Raw genomic sequence first — 20,191 nt, 5'->3', positions numbered from 1 at the left:
AGCCTTCAGCTGTGTAGCCAGTGGGCGTCCAGCCTTCTCATGACAGAAGACTATAGTTAAGGGGACCCAGCGAGCAATACTAGCCCGCAGTAAGACTTGACCCTTTCTTGGAGCAGAGAAAGAAACGAGCAATTGACTTGATTTTCTGAGTATTTTTGTCCTTTGCAAGTAAAACTTTAAAAAAATGCATAGTGGCCAGCATATGCGAAGCTTTTTCTGCAGGTGCAAATGGATTGGGGAAAAAAGAAGGCAGTTCATTTATTTATTAACTGTATTTGTAGAGCGCAACACTTATCCCCTTGGGGATGTCACAGTACCAGAAACTGCCTATCCTATTCATGAAGAGAATCATACTGAGAGCCAAATTAAGAAAAAAACAATTGAGGTGACATGTTCAAGGCACCTTAGGGATGAATGAAGGATTAGTGTGCATAATTACTCAGTCTTCTTGAAACTGTAGGTAAGGTTATTTTATTGTGAAAGCCTGAATCTCACTAATACGCCTGGCAGATGTAATGGCCAACAGAAATGCCACTTCCATGAAAGAAATTTCGATTCGTACCTGGGAATAGGCTCAAATGGAGAGATCATGAGTTGTGATAAGACAGTGTTCAGATGTCAGAACACTGGAGGAGGCTTGATAGGAGGATAAGCTCTGAATAGACCCTTCAAACTCTTTCACGAGCCTGTTGGATCACAAACAGAATTGTCCAGAACATCGTCTGTATCTAGAAATTGACGATAGGTGCACCTTAATGGATGCATGTTGAAGGCCTGATTTGGTGAGATGTAGTAGACAAGGTAAAATCTGTTCAGGTGTCAACGAGAAAGAATGGCAAGACTGACAGGCACAACATGAGCAGAATCTTTTCTACTTTGCCGAGTAACATTTGAGTGTAGAAGGAGCTCAAGCTTTTTGATGGATAGAATTGCATTAGCAAGAAATTGTTAGAGCTCCAAATTCAGTGTGGTGAGGAGCCAGGCCAACAAAATGAGAGTGTGGATTTGCAGGTGAACCACTTGGCCCTGGTTCATTGAGGGGAGATCCTCGGTCAGCTGGAACTGAATGCGTGAGTACTCTGATAGGCAATGAAGCTCGGTGTACCAGTACTGCCTCACCCACACCGGGCGATTAGATTGGGATGGCATGGTTCTCTTTTATTTTCTGAAGGATCTTTGTAATGAGTGGAAACGTGTAAGCGAACGTCCCCGTCCATGAGAAGTGGAAGGCGTTCCCCCAAGAACCTGGCTGGGGAAATCTGCTGGCGAAGAACTTGCATGATTGAAAAACCTTCTTTTATTGCCTCTGGATGATTTCCCACTTGTAACACTGCTTGTTTTCTCTGCTGAGGGAATCTGGTCACTCGTTTTGTACTCCTGGGACGTGCTCCACTTTCAATGAGATGTTGTTGGCTAGCAGCCATTCCCATATTTGCTGTGCTTGGGCTGAGAGAACCTGTGATCTCGTTCCTCCCTGTTTTAGAAGGTAGAAAATGGTGGAAGTATTGTCTGTCTTGATGTGAACCGACAAGCCTCGTAACCTAGGAAGAAAGGCTTCAAGACAGAAAAAGAACGCCTTCAATTCTAGGAGATTTATGTGACCTGATGCTTCCTGACTGGACCACTTACTGTGGACCTCTAGATTCTGCAGGTGGGCTCCCTGTCCTTCCATGGAGGCATCCATTGTCATCACCACCTGGGGTACAGAAGGCAAAAAAAGGAGAGGCCCTGTGAGGAGTTTTCCTTGATCATCAACCAGGACATTGCCATATTCATCTCCAAGGTTACCGAAATCATGTCCTCAAAAGAACCACGATATTGTGCCCACTGCGCATTGAGTGGCAATTGGGAATTAACAGAATGCAGGGTGACATCATTCCCAGAATGGATTTGTATGTCCTTACAAAAACTCACCTTTTTGAAGAGACTGATAGCATGACTGCCTGCAAGCGGGAAATCCTTTCTTCTGTGGGAAAGGCCTTGGACAGCTTTGTATCCAGGATTGCTCCTGGAAACATCAGCGACCTGGAAGGGACAAGAGATGATTTTTTCCCTGTTGAGCTTGAGACCTAGGGATTGGAAAAGTTGTAGACTGGCCTCTGTGGATTCTTTGCCGACTGGAAGGAGGGACCTTTAATTAACCCATTGTCCAGGTAGGGGAATACCTGGTGACCGGATGGTCAGAGAAAAGCCGCCACTGGCGCCATGCACTTGGTAAAAACTCTGGGGGCAGATTTTAACCCGAAGGGGAGCACTTTTAATTGATAATAGCACCCTGCCTCCTCAAAAGTGAGAAACCTTTTGGTGCTTCGGATGTACTGGAACATGAAAATATGCGTCCAGGAGATCCAGGAAAGAGATAGTCCCCTATGTACATCAGATGCAAAAGTTCCTGAAGTGATAACATCCTGCAGGGTTGTTTTTTGATGAACTTGTCAAATAGTCTGAGATCCATTACTTGCCTCCACTTTCCGGACTTCTTTTTGAGCAGAAAGAAATGGAAATAGATATCTAGGTTGCACAGATTATACAGCATCTCCTCTATTGCTTTATCTGGAGAGACTAGAATTTCTTTCTTGAGAATTGGAAGATGATGATCGGATGTCTTTCGTGGAGAAAATTTGGAGGCTTTTGAACAAATTCCAGGGTGTGATTGTGCTGGAATATGTCTAACACTCATTAGTCCGAAGAGATAAGCTTCCATTGATTGAAGAATTCTGATAATGTTTGATCGAATTGAAAGGGGCCTGCAGTACTTCATTGCCTCCTGTTGGCATCCTGAGACCTTCCTCCTGCTGATTAGTATCTATGCCCTGGCTGTCTGAAAAATGTGGATGTTGTGGTTGGCCTGTAGTACTGAGCTGAATATTGAGAGCAAAATCCCTGTTGGGAGTAGCGCTCAAACCTCTACTAGAATTGTGGTCGAGAGACATATTGGCCTCTACCCCTGCCCCGAAAGGGCTGAAACCACCTGTGCTGCAAGTTACCCTGCAACTTAGCCGTGTCTGTATCAGACTTGATGGACTCCAAGGCATTGTCCACGTGTTTTCCAAAAAGGTACTCTTCTTTGAATGAAATATCCAGCTTTTTGGCTCGTACCTCTGGGCGGCATGTAGTCCCTTTAAGCCAACCTTGACGACTCAATACTGCAGACTGGCCATCTGCCTGAAGGCTGTGATCTCGGAAGAGGCCTTTTCACCTTTGCCAGGATCTCTCTTGCCTCTTTTTTCTTGTCCTTTGGAGATACTCCAACAGAGATGAGATGTCAGACCACATCTGCCCCATCGTATCTCCCTAGGATAGCCATGGCATTGCAGGCTCTGAGTGAAGTAGCCGCCATGGCAGAGAACATCTTGCCTATATAGTCAAGTTGGCAACATTCCTAACCCGGAGGGATCAAGCATGGAGAGAAAGGATTTTTTGCTCTTCTCTGAGTCGCTTGCATGAGGACCGAATCTGGCCGAAGATGACCAATGAGACAGCTAGGGGAACCCTCAGGAGTCATGTACTTTTTGTCAAGCTTTGGAATCACAGCTGGGACAGAGGCTGGTGTCTTCATTAATTTTAGGCCTTCCTGCCAGATAAAATCCACAATAAGGATAGCACAAGTGGTGTGTTGCATTCCTGCTTTGAAATCATAAAGGAAGCACTCGGATTGTTCACCTAGCATAGGAAGGTTGAAGTGCTTAGACACTCTCTCAACAGGTCATGGAAACTGCCGATATCCACCGGCAGAGAATCAGCTGCTGATGGGATAGGAGACACTGGCATTTGTGGGACGTAATCATCCCACTTATCATGGACATTGGGACCTGTGTGGAGCTCACCCTCTTCTAACTGCTGGTCATCGCTATCCTGGAAAGTATCCAGACTAGATAATGAAGGCATTATAGACCCGTCTTTCTGAGGCCTATATGTGCCCTCCGGAGAAGGAGTAGCGTCAGGGACTTCCTGCCTCAGTGGAGGCTGCTGACCAGAGTTGGCATCAGGGAACCGTTCGTAATAGTAATTTAGCATCATGCGCAAGTCTGACCAATGTAACTGGAATATTGATGGAAGGTTCCTGAACGGGATGTTGCTCATCCTCTTGTTCCTCAAAAAGATAATGCTCCTGGAATGCATCATATTGCTGAACAGAGGAATGTCCACTATCAGAGAAAGAGTAATGACCTTCAAGGTAGGCTGACTAATCATGCTCCGCTTCTTCGTCCTCTGGCTCTGCATACAGCCCTTCACAATTGAAGGTGAAGTGTCAGGAATCAAAGATACCCTCATCCTCAGATTCCTAAAAGTCCAGGAGAATTGCTGGAGGTAGTGGAGTAATCGTTTTAAAGCTCTGAGGCAGAAAAGGAGATGTGCCCTTACTGGGAATATACAGAATGTTAGAATAGTCGATGACGCAGCGCTAAAGAGGAATCTTCATTGACGGGACAGCAGCGGGTGCGGCCGTTGAAATGTTTGACAAGCAAATCTTCATTGTCGGAGATGTTCTCGTTGCTGCCGACAATGTAATTGTCACGGTTTTCCTTGACGACGAAGCCGTCTTTATCGGGGACGTAGTGGAAGTCGCTGTCAACACCGTTGACGGTGCGGATGTTCCTGGCGCCATAGAAGCAATAGACAAAAAGGTTCTTCATCGAAGGTGCCATAGACGGTTGATTTTTCTTTGAAGAGGGCTCCTTGAATGGGGTATGAGGAGCAGATGGAGGTGTTGAATCGGACCTTTCATGAGAGAAGGGAGGGCCAACCAGCTCCTTTCTTGATTGTTTTTCTTCACTAGTGTCTCTGCTGTGAGATTTTTTTAGAGTCTCTGTCAGAAGAAGAGGAGTCCCCCTCTTTCTTGAGGAGGTATGAGTCTTCTCCTCACATTCTGAATCTGTGTCAGAGATATAATTCTTCTTCTGTAGCCACTAACAAGACAAGACTGAGGGACCGATTTATATTTCGTCGAATTGCCGATGTTTAGCCAAGGGGATGGAGTAGATTACCCGGTCCCCCTGGTCGCCCACTGAATTTGCAAATGACTGCCATGCTGGTAGTCCTTTGGAAATCATTAGCAGGAACCACAGTCATTGCATTGCAGTTCCTGTCAATATCACTGTTGGGTGTTGGAGTTAGGTCAGCATGATGCAACCCAGTAATCGTTTTTTTTTGTTTGTTTTGAAACTGAAAATCCCAAATCGAGTTTTTCTTTTTCAAAATAAAAGGAAATAATGCTCCCCTCGCCATAGGAGACATCTCCCATTGTGGGGGGAGCACAGCGTTGATGGACAGTAAAAAATATATTTTTTAATGGCTACATAGCCACCCATCTAAATTGGGCAGGTGGACATGTAGTCGTTTCCCTGACGGCCCTTTCACGGTCGGAGACGTTTGGCTACGGCAGTGACGGAATAGCCATGGTAGCTAAACCTATGATCTGCCTGCAGTTAAAATGGGCAGGTGGACCATTATCTTGGTGGGGTGTATACTCCGTTGTCTTAGCGATGGAGTATACACAAAGCAAACATATAAATCAGCCCCTCAGACTCTTAAACACAGCATTTTACATAATGTGGCAACTGCGTTTGGTACAATTCCTAAGCATCTAAAACCACCAATCAGAAATTCAACCACATCTTGATAAATGGCTGCATATGGGAGATGGAAGTTTCCTTAAACATCCACCCTTGGACTGCAAACAGAATTGGTAATGGAAAACACAACATTAGGAGTGTTGTAGGGGTTTACAAATGTGTCATAGACTTTCACATAGCAGACTATCAGTAAGATCAGATATATTTAAGATGGACTTTTGTCGGTGGGTAAAGGCACAGGCTATGAACTAAAGTTTTGATCAGGTCTTGCAAGGCCCGATTTCAAAGTCAAGATTCAAGCAAAGCAATTTCATTCAAGTATTTCCAGATTGTGCTCTTTTGGAATATGGACAGTCTGAAAGATGTAAATGTGTATGTACTTGTATAGCGCACTGCCACCCCCAACGGGGGTATCCTGGCGCTTTTACTCATACCGCTGTGGAACCCTTCCTGGCCTTTCCCTGTGAAATGTCCACTCCTGGGCACCCCCATGGTGAAGCCAGGCATCCCAGCGCTGCTGGGGCCGTTGTGGAGATTAAGCAAGCTATTGCCCAGAGTTGCAGCGTGGGACCCATGATTAGAATAGGCACTGAGGCGAGAATTATCAGGTCCGAGGAAATTGAATCCAAGACCCGCCGAGGCGGGGGATTGAACTCTGGTCCCGGGCCAGAACTCTGCATCAGGGTCTGCCGCTCTAACCATTGAGCCACACTTCGCAAGATGCGCTGTCTTTATCCCTCAAACGTTGACAGTCCTTTAAATGGCATTGAGAGAATACAGAACCATACTGGCGGCACTCCCGGAGTCAGAAACGACTGATTATCACAGTTTCTCCTGATTAGCGTGGTAGTTGCACGGAATCCCCTATGCCCGAGATCTCGACGAAACAGCCCACAAAAGTACAAGTCACTCCCATGCTTGGCTTTGCAGGCATTTAAAACTGTTATCAGAGCGAGGACAATGGTATTTGCCAAGCGTATAAACAGAGAGACGTAGAGGGAGGTAGCAAATCTTGAAAGCCGAATCTCTAGCCTGGAACATATTGCAACATCCTCTCAGGGCGCAGAGACTATGCTCTATTAAATCTGCATGGGCCATCTCGATTGAAAAGCTCTTAGACTAGGCACCTAGAGCGTAGTTGGCCTACCAAAATAAAGTCTATGAACTAGATGACAAAACTGTGAAAACTATTATACTGGCTGGCTAACAAGCAGAAGGCAACTAGAATTGTCCATCCATACAAAAGTCTGATCGACAAATGGTCATGTCATCCACTAGAATAACCAACACCTTTGTTACCTACTATAGAACACTATACTCCAGAAGAGATCCCACTGAAATCAAAAGCGATAACCATATACTAGACAGGGTCTCCTGACACACCTGCTATCAATGGCAAATTACCGCAAACTTGACCTCAGCATCACAGAGCAGGAAACATTGCACACAATTCGAACCTGGTGTTTGCCCAGTGGATCTCTCTATCGGTTTCCTACTTAAATTCTGCAAGAGATACTCCACACTAATAATACCCCATATGATGCTGATGTTTGAGGAGCCATATAATCTCTTATTCCCTTCCATATGACTTGCGCAGAGCAACAATATCAGTCTTTCTAAAACCAAACAAACTCCCTATTGACTGCACATTATATTGCCCTATCTACTTAAGTAATACTGAAGTAAAGATACCGGCCAAAATCTCATATGCTTCTTAGTGCACGAGGATCAGAACGGGTTTATGCCCGCCAGACACTGCCTAAGGCTCTTTCATGTCTATCTAGAGGGGAGGAGCTTAGCAAGAGCAGACCCTCGATCCAGGTGGATATCAAAAAGGCTTTTGATACCGTTCACAGACTCTTTATGATCCAGACTCTCCATAAAATGAACTTCAGACCACGCTTCCTGAGATAAATTAAAACACTGTTTGCCGCCCCGTGGGCGGAAGTAAGGGTGAATGGTGTCTTGTCAGTCCCATTCCGCATTCAGAGAGGTACTCGCCAGAGATGCCAGATCTCTCCTGTACTGTTCTCCCTGTTGATGGAACCCTTTCCACAGTGGATAAGGCGAGATACAGGGCTGCAATAGAGAGACAGCAACAAAGACAGAATCTTGCACTATGCAGACAATATGCAACATATAGATCTTCCAAGACCTGTAGAGATGCTGCAGAAATATGTGGACACATCAGGAATGAGGGTATAGTAGGGGAATTTGTCATATGTGCACATGCAATGGTGCTGCTCTTTAGCCAACATTAATCTGTGCATAGCCGGCAACTATTCTAAATACTCAGGGATGGAAATAACTAGAAACCAGCATACGAATTGGGACCTGACCGGGCATGTTGTGTCCATATGATTTGGGACTGTGTAAGAATAGCAAGGTACTGGCGCAAGTAAGAGCATTTTAGGACTAACACTAGTAGAACCAGATCCCAAAATGATGCCACTGGAAGGCCCAGACATCTGTTGGGGCTCACTTCATTGCTATTGGCCTGCTGATAGCCAAAAGGGACATAGCACATCACTGGTGAGTGGGGGAGCGGGGGGTGATCACCACCTTCTCTACATGACCTCCCTATCCCAGCAGATAAGCATCAGTGACCACTGTCAGCTCAGGTGACGCAGGGAGAAGGGTCAGCAGTCAGTCTAATTGCGGTTGAGCAGCCACCACTGCAGGTCTTTTGCAGTCTTCTCTGAAACTTGGGCCAACTGAGACTTTAGGTTCCTCTGGTGAACTTGCATATGCCAGCTGCCATCAAGGAACAGAATGCAGGATGCCCAGAGGCATCAGAGCCACCCTCGCAGAGAACCAGGACTTAGGCTGATACACAATGTCCTGTGCTTGTTGTAGTGGAGGTTAAGGCCCGAAACTGCACCGTATCCAGTATAGCTCCAAAAAAGGGAGCCTCTGTGAAGGAGTAAGGAGTGACCTTGGCATGTTGATAGTAAACCCTAATGCTGTAAGGAGGTTAGCCATCACCTGGTGGGGGTCTACGACTGACGGTGGCAAGCACACCTTCAAAAGCTAATCACCGAGGCAGTGAAAAACTGGATTCCCCAACCTACGAAGGTGTGAGGCAACCACCACCATCAACTTCGTGAATAACGGGAGCACAGGTTAGGCGGACAGGGAGCATGGCAAATTGAAAATGCTCCTGGACCCACCTTGAACACCAAGTGACATTTATGTGACAGCAGAACGGACACCCACCTGTCGGATGTTATATTTTGTCAGTTAGCAGAAATATCTGACCCTGCCTCCCACAGGGTAGTCTTGTGCCACAAAGGCCAAACTAAGGCTGTTTGGAAGCTTTAGCAGTAGGGCCAGGGGACAGAGTAGTTTGTTGCCTCTGGGGACCTGAACATTGTCTGCTTGATGCCCATTCCGGAAAGAGCGTGGTGCCTTTTGCACGTTGGTGATATGTAGAGTGGCCACGAAAGGGGTGAAACTGTTGAGGATACTCCCTCACAGGGGCCCAACTTTCTTCAAAGTGATTCAACAATGAGTCAGCCTTCTTGTCAAACAGGTGAAATCCATTGAATGGCATGTCCATTAAAGAGGCGTGCACGTTCCCAGAGAACCCTGTGGATCACACTCAAGCATGCTGCCGAAGCCCCGCACTATAGCCCTATGCAAATCAGTCTTGACCCTGCCCCAGTGAGAACAGTCCAGTTCGAACTCCCAGGCCAGATCCTCATTGAAAAGGGTACACAAGCTATCCAGGAACGATTTCACCCCAGTTAGGGTACATCAGCCAGGTATTGGCTGGGACGTGCCCGAGTAATAACCAGTGGCTGAAATTAGTTCAAGCATTCCATCCGTTACTTTTTGTCTACTTTAACTTAACTGCTCTGCTCAAGCATTCTGTAATGTCCAGTCCAGGGTGGATGATATACTTTGCGGCGTCCTAACCATCCTGGATGGTTTGAGCCAAATTGACTCGAAATTCTGCAGAAACTGCCAGCAAGATCTTGCCAACCGTGTCCCACGAGGCAAGGGTATATTTCCCCAGTAAGCAGCTGACATTAACTGGCCAGACAGGTAGATTAGCTGAGGATAAGATCTGCTTCCTGAATGCCTTACTTTGTTTAGGCTCGGTCAGGAGAAATCATAGGGAAAGAATTGGGGGTTCACCCTACTGGTCGAAGCTTTAACCACCAAACTTTCTGATGTAGGGTGCTGCGTCAAGAAATCAGTCAGCTGGCACTGGCCTGTGGCGTCTGGCAACCTGCCTGTTCACTGGTGGATTGCAACTGGGCTTATACCAGATGTCTATAAGAGTGTCAGTCAGGTATCATTGAATGGGAGTAAGGGTTCGGATTAAGGTTGCCCTGGTTGCAAAACTTCTGTTAGGACGCTGGTTTTGATTTCCATAGTTAGCAGTTGAAAAATCAAACACCTCTGCAGCAGACTGCAACCCGCAGGCCTACTGCAAGTCCATGAATAAATTGACCTCATCGTAGTATGGGGGAAATAATCCCCCTCGTCTCCATTATCATCCCCTAAGGCTAATTGGCTCTGCTCAGAGTCTAAACCGAAAAAAGTTGCTGTAGTGAGCAGGTTCGGCTCTAAGGAAAAGGCATGGTTTTGTCTGTCAGATTGAACTGGGGCCAGGCACATACATACGGAGTCTAGACGAGACCTTGGTCAGGACGAAATGGATTCGGCACAGAGTCAGAGAAGACTATAGGAAAGAAGTTGTCTTCTGGCACCGGCGGAGTCAGTGCTGGCATCGAAGGTGCAGGACCACCTTAAATTTTGGAGCCTGATTGGAAGTCAGCTCCAACATTGGAGCGGAACCAGAGGCGGGTTCTGGAGCTACAGACTGCGCCATGGGCGAACACACATATAGAAAAAAGAGGGTAACCCAGTATTCCTTGGGGGCTTGGGTGAGTAATAAAGCAATCAATAAACAGGACCCACAAATGATTTGTTTATACAAAATGATTGATGATTTAGAAAAATTTTAAATGTCAAAATATTACATCCATTCTTTCCAGAACCACAAATCTGTGTTTAAATGTCCAGATCCTATGTAAAGTTTGAAACGGACCGAGAAAGTTTTCAGTTACAAAGTGGCACATAGATCAACCGATTCAGATGGAAATTGGACAATGCATCAATGTTTCGGTCTCTTTAGCAATAAGTCAGCGAGATCATCTTCAGGACTGCAGATTTTCAAAAGCCTATAAAAGAACCCCTCCTATAAGATGTAGTAACAACAAACCTTCAAACTTCTAAGAAAATGAGTATTAACACCTGCGCGTCAAAAGATATTGGAGATTATATAGGTATAGGAAACCAATATCCCAAAGAGTTTATAAAAAATGTAAAAAGATGTGATAAAACGAAGATTCCCAAAATGCATTTATTTAAATAGATGTAAAGAAAAATTCGAGATCTCCAAGCATATAGCGAAAAATGTATTTAGATATTATGAGTTATTAATACTTACACGAAAAATTTGTGAAATCAAGGATAAAGGGAAACTCGTATTGAAGTATTTTAATAAGCGTATATTACTTTGTACATCTGTTAGACAAACAGATTATAAAAAGTGTTTTAACATCCAGAAAGAGAATATACGATTTAAAGAAAATGGTTATGTGGCAAACATATGTTAGGACTTACTTAACTGGTCCACATCAAATATTCATATTTTAATACTGCGAAAAGAGTATAATTTTATATTATTTAGAACGATTCAATAGTCATCAGTCAAGAAAAACAAAATTACAGAAAAAAATGTACAACTGGGAATGGGATCTGACGGTCAAACTTTAGATAAGACACGAGATCTGGCGGTCAGAGTTTAGTTAAGACATGGCATGACCATGTGTCTTGTTTCCGCTTTCCTAATGAATCTTCTGTATCGCGACTACGTAGATCACGTAAGGTGGAAGTGAATCGTCAATGCGTAAAAAATCAACTAAACAGCTAACACATTTATTTACATATCTTGTAAACGGCCGATTTGTGCCACATAGTTCAGCAATAAAGTGCGGTCTAGTTCTTTTTGGAGCCTGGAGGCAGTAAAAAGGGACGCTGCGCGAGCGCGCTCGACCCTTTGACGGAGCAGTCAGCTGCTTTTCCATTGGTGTCCTGAAACTGACTCGATACCCGTTTTAAATACTGCTTGCTTTGCACTGAATACTTTAATACCCGTTTTTATATATGTTTAAATGATTTTAAAATGGTATGGGCAATGAATTAATATCTGTGGGGAAATTGAATTTGGAATAGGAATCTAAAACACGGGGAGGTGGGAACCGATAGCTAGACTCTGCACTTCCTGGTAATACTTCTCTCAGGGTGCGGTCTAGTTCTTTTTGGAGCCTGGAGGCGTTAAAAAGGGACACTGCTGGCACGCCGAAGGTGCGCCAAAGGCAAGCCCGTCTGCACCCGTCAGCATCCCGGAGGCAACCGGCGCCGTTGATGCTGCCTGTTGCCCATCAGGCAAAACTAGCACCCAAAAGGTAAAACTGACTTACAGCAGAGAGAGTCTACTAGCCCTGAATAAGCGGGGGAGCTGTAGCACCCACTCTACCCTATCTGTGGACACTAACCATCTCTCATGTGGGAACTGTAATTGGGATGCACAGCCATATAACAATGATAACCTCCCTACAAGAGTAGTTGGAGGTATGACAGGCACTCACCAACCGCGGTTTGGGACGAATGAAGGCAATCTGAAGGCAGCCCTCCTTAATGCAAGATCGATAAAAAAAACATGAGTTGGAACGGTTTGATCTCCTCACGGACATAAAACTGGACATCATGTTTATCACTGAGACATGGTTCAATGAGGGATCCAACCCGAATATTGCGAATGCGATTCCCTCCGACTATCTAATAATCAAGGATAGGGCTTGCGGGAGGGCGTGGCCTTTATTTATGAAAACTCTCTCTCATGCCTATCTCTACCTATGGCAGAAATTGAGGGGACGGAGTGCTTCGGTTTTCGTCTGATGGTATCTGCTCAGCAATCGATGGCTGGTGCAGTAATTTACAGATCACCGGGACCAGCAGGTCGTTTTGGGAGTCTCGTGGACCCGCCCTGTCCCTATTTCAGCCAAATATAACCATTGTGTGGTTCTCGGAGATTTTAACATACACATGGATCAAGTGGCAGATCATGAATCCATGAAGCTATGTGAATCTCTTAGCATTCTGAACCTAACACCATATGTCACGATACCCATTCATGAAAAAGGCCATATATTGGACCAGATTTTCTCGTCAACTAAGATTGCAATAGACTCACCCCTCCCTATCATCTGGTCTGATCATTTCCTGTTCACCATTCGTATATGTAAGGAATCAGGGAGTCCTTCTTTCTAGTGCAAACCTAGGGCTAGTAGTTTTAGATCCTAGGCAGAGTTTACGCCAGAGGCAGTAGCCACCATATTGAGGCAACATCCCATTCCTTTTAGTGGCCAATTGGAGGAGGATGTGCGCGCACTTGAAGGTTGGCTCTTAAAGTGGGCTATGCAATTAGCACCACAGACACGGTTGGTAGCCAAAACAGGTCGTGCTTCTGCCCCTTGGTTCACGGAAGAACTAAGGAGAAGCAAGAGTGTATGCAAATGCTTGGAAAGATTATAGAGAAAGGATTTTGACCCAATAAAGAAAACTACTTACAAGCTGGCCTTGAAGATCCATTACGCGAAAGTGCGAGAGGGGAAAAAAAGTTTTCTGACCTCAAAAACAGAACGAGCTGGGAACAGAAGCCTGGAACTGTTCAAAATTGTCAAGGCCTTCTCCTCTCCGAAAGTAATTAAGCCCCCTTTTACACCTACAGAGGAATGAACAAACAGCATGGCACAATATTTTTATAATGAAATCAAAAATATTCAGGATGCTTTCGGAACTGGGTGTCGAGGTGGTGAGAATAGCTTAGCCGCACCCGCTTCTGCCTACTCCGACTTAGAGGAGACTCTTTCGGCGTTCCCCCCCAATTTCTATGACTACGTCGCTTAAAAGAATGCAAGCACTGAAATCCGGCTCCCCTATGGATCCCTGTCCGGCCAGAGTGCTAGCCTCCATTGCGGATGTGATCAATCCAGCTGTAAACTTAGTCCTGAATCTGTCTTTATCTGAGGGCTCGGTGCCTGAGTGCTGGAAACATGGACAAATCCTGCCACTTCTTAAAAAACCTTCCGCAGACCCCTTGACAGTCAGCAACTACAGGCCAATAACGTTGCTGCCATACCTCTCCAAGGCCTTGGAGAAGTATGTAAACATGGTGTTCAATGATTTTATTGAGGCCACGCACGCTCTGTACCTCAGCCAATCTAGGTTTATATCTAATTATAGTACGGAGACGGCTTTACTTTAGTTTACGGTCCTTAAGTGAGTTGTTTCCTTTCTCGAAAGCCGCCAGCAAACCATATGGCCCCCCCCTCCCCCTTCACCGCCCGATCCCTCCTATGAGGGTTGGAGTGCCACAGGGTTCGGTCCTGAGCCCAACTTTGTTCAATTTATATATGGCTCCCTTGGCACTCCTGGTTGAGCATCATGGGGCTAAAGTCATATCTTACGCCGATGATACTCAGCTGTTTACCTATGAGAAAAATGCGGTGTTGGGAGGAGATGTTATCAACAACTGCCTGTCCAAGGTGTTTTCCTGATTCAGGCTAAACCAACTTACGTAATTCCGACAAGTCCGAAATTATTTGTTTTGGCCACAGTCCTGGTGTGGAAAGGCGGTGTGGAATGGCGTAATTGGTGGCCTCAGGACATGTCCCCTCCCAACTGTCCAGCTACCACCGTAAAAAACTCTTGGGGTAAAAATGGACGCAGACAAGTCCATGAAGGCACAAGTGCAATCTGCAGCCGCCACCTGTTTTGGACTACTGAAAATAATGAAGAACTTTCTCCCTCTCCTCTCAGTTTCTCATAGGAAAACTGTGGTTCAAGCTTTGATAACATCTAGGCTGGACTACGCCAGTGCTCTGTATCTCGGCCTCCCTGGCTACCTACTAGGCCGTTTGCAGGTGGTACTCAATGCAGCAGCAAAGGGCCGTCCTGCTGGTTGATCTTAGAACTCATACGACTCCCCTTTTGATGTCCCTGCACTGGCTCCCGGTGCGGAAAAGGGTGAATTTTAAGGCTCTGGTATTAGTCTTTAAAGCCCTTCACAATGTTGGATCCCCCTACATTAGGAGCAGAATTCAGCCATATGCCCCTGTTAGAACTCTGCGATCCTCAACTCAGAAGCTGTCAGTCGTGTCAAAATTTGCACAATCTCGGTTGGGCGGACGCTCGTTCCAGGTGACCGCTACTAAGCTGTGGAATAATATGCTGCTTCTCCTGAGACAGTAACAAGTTCTCCTCAGCTTCAGAAGAAAATTCAAAACCTGGTTGTTTCAATGAGAGCTGAGCTCCCGAAGGCGCCCCAACTGTTCTGTCAACAGGGTTAAGTCAGCGCCGGGAAACTCGTAAGAGTAGCCGTGCGCTTTACAAATACCCCTATAACATATAACATAACGAAACAAATAAGAACAAAAACAAATTCAAAAGAATATTAGTAACAAAAGAAAAAGTAAACATACCATCTTGAAAAATCAAAGAGGATGCTCATTTATTTACATGGGTGAACTTACTGGCAGTAATCAGACTGAAGGCATCTACAGGATTCTTAGGGCCTGAAAGCTTGCCAGAGGGAGCTGCAAGGCAGCCATAAATTCACAACATGGCCTCTTTTAAGGCCTCAATCTATTGTAACGTTGACCATGGACCCAGAAACTTGAAATGCACTGGGATCAGTAGCAATATGGGCTCCTTTGTGGGGGACCGGGAGTGAGATCTAGAGGCATCCTGACATCTTCGCAACTTCCCAGGCAGAGTGTTGCGGAACTGTGACGAGTCCCAATTGGCCTTGTAGTGATTTCGCTTCGACTTTAACTTACTGGACACTTGGACCTCGATAAAGACCTCCCATAGTATTGGCCTCAAGAGGGGAATGTGTTTGAGTGCTCAAATTTGTTTAAGAGCGGGACTTCCGACTGTTCTTCCCACATTCTGCGACAAAGCTTCGCTTTGCGTTCTCAGATCGCCTTTGGGTTCATAAGGGTGCAGTCTCTGCAGAACTTGGAGTTATGCGCGAACCCAAAACTGCTACCCTCAGAGCCCAACAAGGATGTTCTTGGCATCTCCACGAGCACCACAAAAATACCCAGTACCTGGAGTCTAGCGATAAAAAGCAGTACTCGTCACAAATATTTTCCAGGACAACTGATCCCCCAGGTTCTGGAGAACTGCCCTAATTGTTAGGAAGAAAGTGTGTTTTTTCAGTTTTCTAAACTAAGCTATCGATCTTTGATGTCTCTTTGTTTGGTCTACAACCAAATAGTGAGGAACCTTTGGATTTTAATCATACCGGTTTTAAAAGTTAGACTTCTAGACACTCTGGATGCCTGCTGTTATAATACTTCACTTTCAAAGTCTGAATTTTAAGATAGTATCCAAACAAAGTATGTAAATTAATGATATGCCAAAGTGTCCAGATCCCAATCATGAAAACGTGAGGAGACCAATAAAACCACAGTCCAAAGGCAAGAAAATACTTCAATATTTTTCTTTTGAAACTTACTTTATGAAGCCACAGAGGCACGTTTCCTGAGTCACTGCTGGATAAATGTTTCTGCTGTACAGCTGCCCAACAGAAAGAGTCCACGTATGCAGCCTGGCGCCAGGAAAAATTGGATGGGGCAAAGCAGCTTATTTGGGCCCCTGCAAAAAAAACATACGCGTTACTTAACACTATTTCTGCATTGAGTTCACTGACAACATTTAGAGTAGACCCTGACATGTTTTTGGACAAGAGGTACATATATAACTGGTAAAGATATCAATTAAACAAAATCACAATAGGTTAAAAGATTTTGTGGTCGCAGGGATTTGCAAAATAACAGGGTTTTTTTTTTTTTTTAACCACAAAAAAAGTCATTTGGCGACTTATTCCAAATCGCAATTAGGAAGTGAAGTAAAAGGGAGTCCCCCAATTTGCAAATCGCAAAGAGATGTTTCAGCAGTTTGTAACCTCAAATGAGGTTGCAAACCATTGATAAGTTACCGTTGAGCAACATCAGGGGATGTCGGTAATGGTTCATGCCATCACTGCCTGCCCCCTTTCCTCAAAGTCATCCAAACAGGAATCCTTTTTTTGAATTTTAACACGGCACGAGTTCCTTTAAGGACAGGGTCTGCTTCTAAAAAAAAGTATCCTCTTCAAGAATGTAAATCTGTTGGCAGCTAATTCTTGGGGGTCGCAAATAATGAATTAATATTCATTAGGCAGGTCATACCCCTGCGACCGGAGAGTTTGCTACACGGCTTCTAACTACATACGTGCATCATAACTTTACAGAAAGGTCAGCCCAAAAAAAAAATGTCAACCTGTCTGTACGTTTGGTCATTAGTTTGCTATGTTGAGCAACTTTTCATGGGTCTGTGCACTGGTTTTAAACAGGTGTGCCCAGATCTGACAGAGTAAAAAAACTTTAATTTTGAATATAGTTTGCAAGCTCTTCAGGTACCTACTACTGGCCATACTTTGAAATGAAACTAATTGTATCTCTGATGTAGCTGTATTACAGCCACGTTGCTTTACTTGGCGCTGAATACAAAACATGCATTCGATATCTACTATAGCCTTAGAGCCTGCCGTAGAAGGCTCTACCGGCCATTATAGCCCGATTCAGCTCTAAAAAGACCTAGCTGAAGGCAAGGGCCTTTGATGACCAGTACAGCCCGCTACGGAGGGCTCTAATGAGATTATAACATTTTGCCCCTGGAGGGCAGAATGTTCTAATTTGTAAAACAAGGGCATTATAGAGCCCAAGGGGAATGATATCCCCTAGGGCTCTGTGATGCCTTTTGTTCACAGCAACGGCTGTGAACAAACACTGGAATGTTTGAGTCAGGGCTTTTATCGACTATTAGAAGCCCGGAGCACTCCATTGTTTTCAATAAAGCTCCCAACATTTCAATGTTCTAATTAGTAGTAGTCAAAAATATTCACATAAGTAGAGGAGGTATGACAATAAAATAATTAACACACACACAATCATTAATATGCAATCTTGTCAGGGGTTATAAGCAGTCTTCAAACATGAGACAATGCATAAAGGCACTGTAACTTCTGCTAAGCGCCCGCTGGCACCTGGCTCATAGGGGAAAACTCTAGCCAATATAATACATATCCTGCCTTAGGAGGAAACAACATTTTAACTACTGGATTCCTTGGCAAAGACAAGCACATACTAACTGATAGACATAACGGATTAATTCAATTTGTGGGATCCTTCCATACATTTAATTGAGATGCTACAAGTGAAAGACCCAACAACATCAGAAACATGGATACGACCAAGATGCATCTGAAACAAGTATAGAGGACTTAGGCGTCGTTATTGGTAGAAGGCATATTTCCTAGGAAGGAAACACTGAAGCTGGGAGCCAAATAAAAACACAATACAAGAAAATCATTCAATTTTTCTGTATCTATGCAGAATATTAGATAGGACGTTGCTTCTCTAATCAAGACTCCAACAGCTTATATATGCCCACCCACAATATCCCCTCATTGATTAAATGCAATAAAATGCCTGAACACAAAATTTTACAAAACTAGGTGTGTTTTGCAACACACAACAATGGTTATGTCTGATGGTGAACTGAATTAAACGATGACCTGCCGCTCCATTTTAGTAAGAAAAAGTGTTTCAGGTAAAGGAGGGGGGAAGAAACTGGGTAGAGACCTTAGGAATGGGCATTTGTATGTGGGTGTTTGAGAAGCATCCTACAATGTGCTTTTCAATTGTATGCAAGCTTTGTATGTCTGTGTGTGTTTACAGACTCTCGCCAGCAGTTATCAAGCATTGGTTTGTGAGATAAGGGTGCGGGTCCAACTCACATAATGGATGCCATTTAGTGCCCTGAAATTTGATTATGAACTCGAACTCCCTCCCATTTTCTTCCACTCCCCACATTTACACGCTGCAAAGGAGTCAACATGCCAGAATAAGAACCTCAACTGTGTTTCAAAACGGCATAAAACCTCCCAGATTTTGATAAAAGCTGAAGACCAACAGCTCACCTTAGTAAGACTCTTACTTCAAGCGGCCTAAAGTGGTACCACGTGGCAGATTCCATTCCAATGACAGGGCCATTTCAACTTCCCTGTGTTTATGGCCCTGGAAATACTACAGCTGCAAATACCAGAATACCAGGACCGGCGACACCAGGCCCAGAGTTGTGAGGACTGCGGGCGCTGTGCTCAACCCTGGCCAAAATCCTCCTGTATAGCCAGAGGACCATCAAAAGCTCTCCCCTCATACTTTGTTCTTTGCCCTACGGCCCCCAAATCAGGGCTCGCCTCCCACCTCCGGGCACCATGCTGCAAGCAGTTGGACATTTGGTGCATGGAATCCGAGATTTGAGAGCCCAGTGTATCCTCACACTAAAATTCCGTGTACACATAATAAGGCCCTAACAGTAGTGATATCTACTGAGGATCAGAAGCACAAGGGGCTTGCCTGGCATGCAGGCACTCAGGCAGGATCTCTGGCAGCAGTCCTACTGTCCACTGTGCCTCTCGGGATCATGGCCGCGTAGAACTGATCCCGGCCTATTGCTTTGAGCTGCTAGATAAGTTTAATGAAAGCACTGAACCCATATAACAGGGAAGTTCTACTGAAGAATGGTCCCGGCCATGCTATGTTATAACTAAAAATGATTTGACATTTTTCTCATCCCTTTAAACGCTGTTTAAATGGTATCCCGCATAGCAATGCCTAAAAGATCTGCTTTTCTATTGCAAAATGGAAATAGAGGAAGGCTTTTATGTGCATACCTCTGTGGTTCACAATTTCTACACCTCAATTTAATTTATTTTTTTTTATGATTTTTATTCACGCAAAGGAGATCATCATAGTACAAACACAAATCCTGCATTGGTAAGACAGGGCAGCTTCACAGTTGTATACTTTACAAGGACCAATCCAAAATGTAGGATAAAAGACAAACTGAGGAAAAGAAAAAAAAAAAAAGACAGGAAAACTAGATTATATTATTCATCCATAAATAGACTGTGCCAAACAGCTTGAAATTCCCGCATTGAGTGTATACCTCTGGTTTTAGCCAAAGCTTTTTCGCTCTCAAAATCTCGAACAGTATTGCCCACCAGTCTACCGTGCTGCAGGTCTTGGGGGAAATCCAAGCCCTACAATGGTAAGCCTAGCAGGGACTAATATGATAGTGAAAAATGCTTGGCGTGCAGGGCCAGGGTCAGCCTTGTTTCCCCTCATAATCTACTGTACAGTAAAACTTAATTCTAAACCAAATCTAGCTTTGCAGACGCATCTAACGCCCTCCCAAAATGCCAAAATTAAGGGACAAAAAGCAAACCTATGTACAATACTGGCCGCAAAAGCTCCACGTTTGGGGCATTTTGTTTTATCATCAGGGTATTGACCACCATCCTTCTCCCGCCAGCCGGATATCTTCTCAGGAGTATAATAGAACATGCACAATTTCCTAAACTGATGGAGCTTTAGGTTAACTGAGGCTACTGCTTCTTGTAGTGTTGTAAGTGTGTCATTTAT

General features: G+C 44.7%; 1 protein-coding gene across 1 annotated transcript in view; it reads right to left on the bottom strand.

Annotated features, from left to right (window-relative positions):
• Window positions 1–20,191, bottom strand: part of LOC146801875 (pannexin-1-like) — a 154,064-nt gene that overhangs the window by 89,272 nt on the left and 44,601 nt on the right. Inside the window, exon 2 of the mRNA XM_085621401.1 lies at window positions 16,177–16,316. Within this exon, the coding sequence (XP_085477527.1) occupies window positions 16,177–16,316 (140 nt within the window). The remainder of the gene's footprint in view (window positions 1–16,176; window positions 16,317–20,191) is intronic.

This window comes from Triturus cristatus, chromosome 8 (assembly GCF_964204655.1).
Source record: "Triturus cristatus chromosome 8, aTriCri1.1, whole genome shotgun sequence".
NCBI classification, from domain to species: domain Eukaryota; kingdom Metazoa; phylum Chordata; class Amphibia; order Caudata; family Salamandridae; genus Triturus; species Triturus cristatus.
The sequence above is the reverse complement of the archived record's forward strand: the minus strand, read 5'-3'. Positions and strand labels throughout refer to the sequence as shown.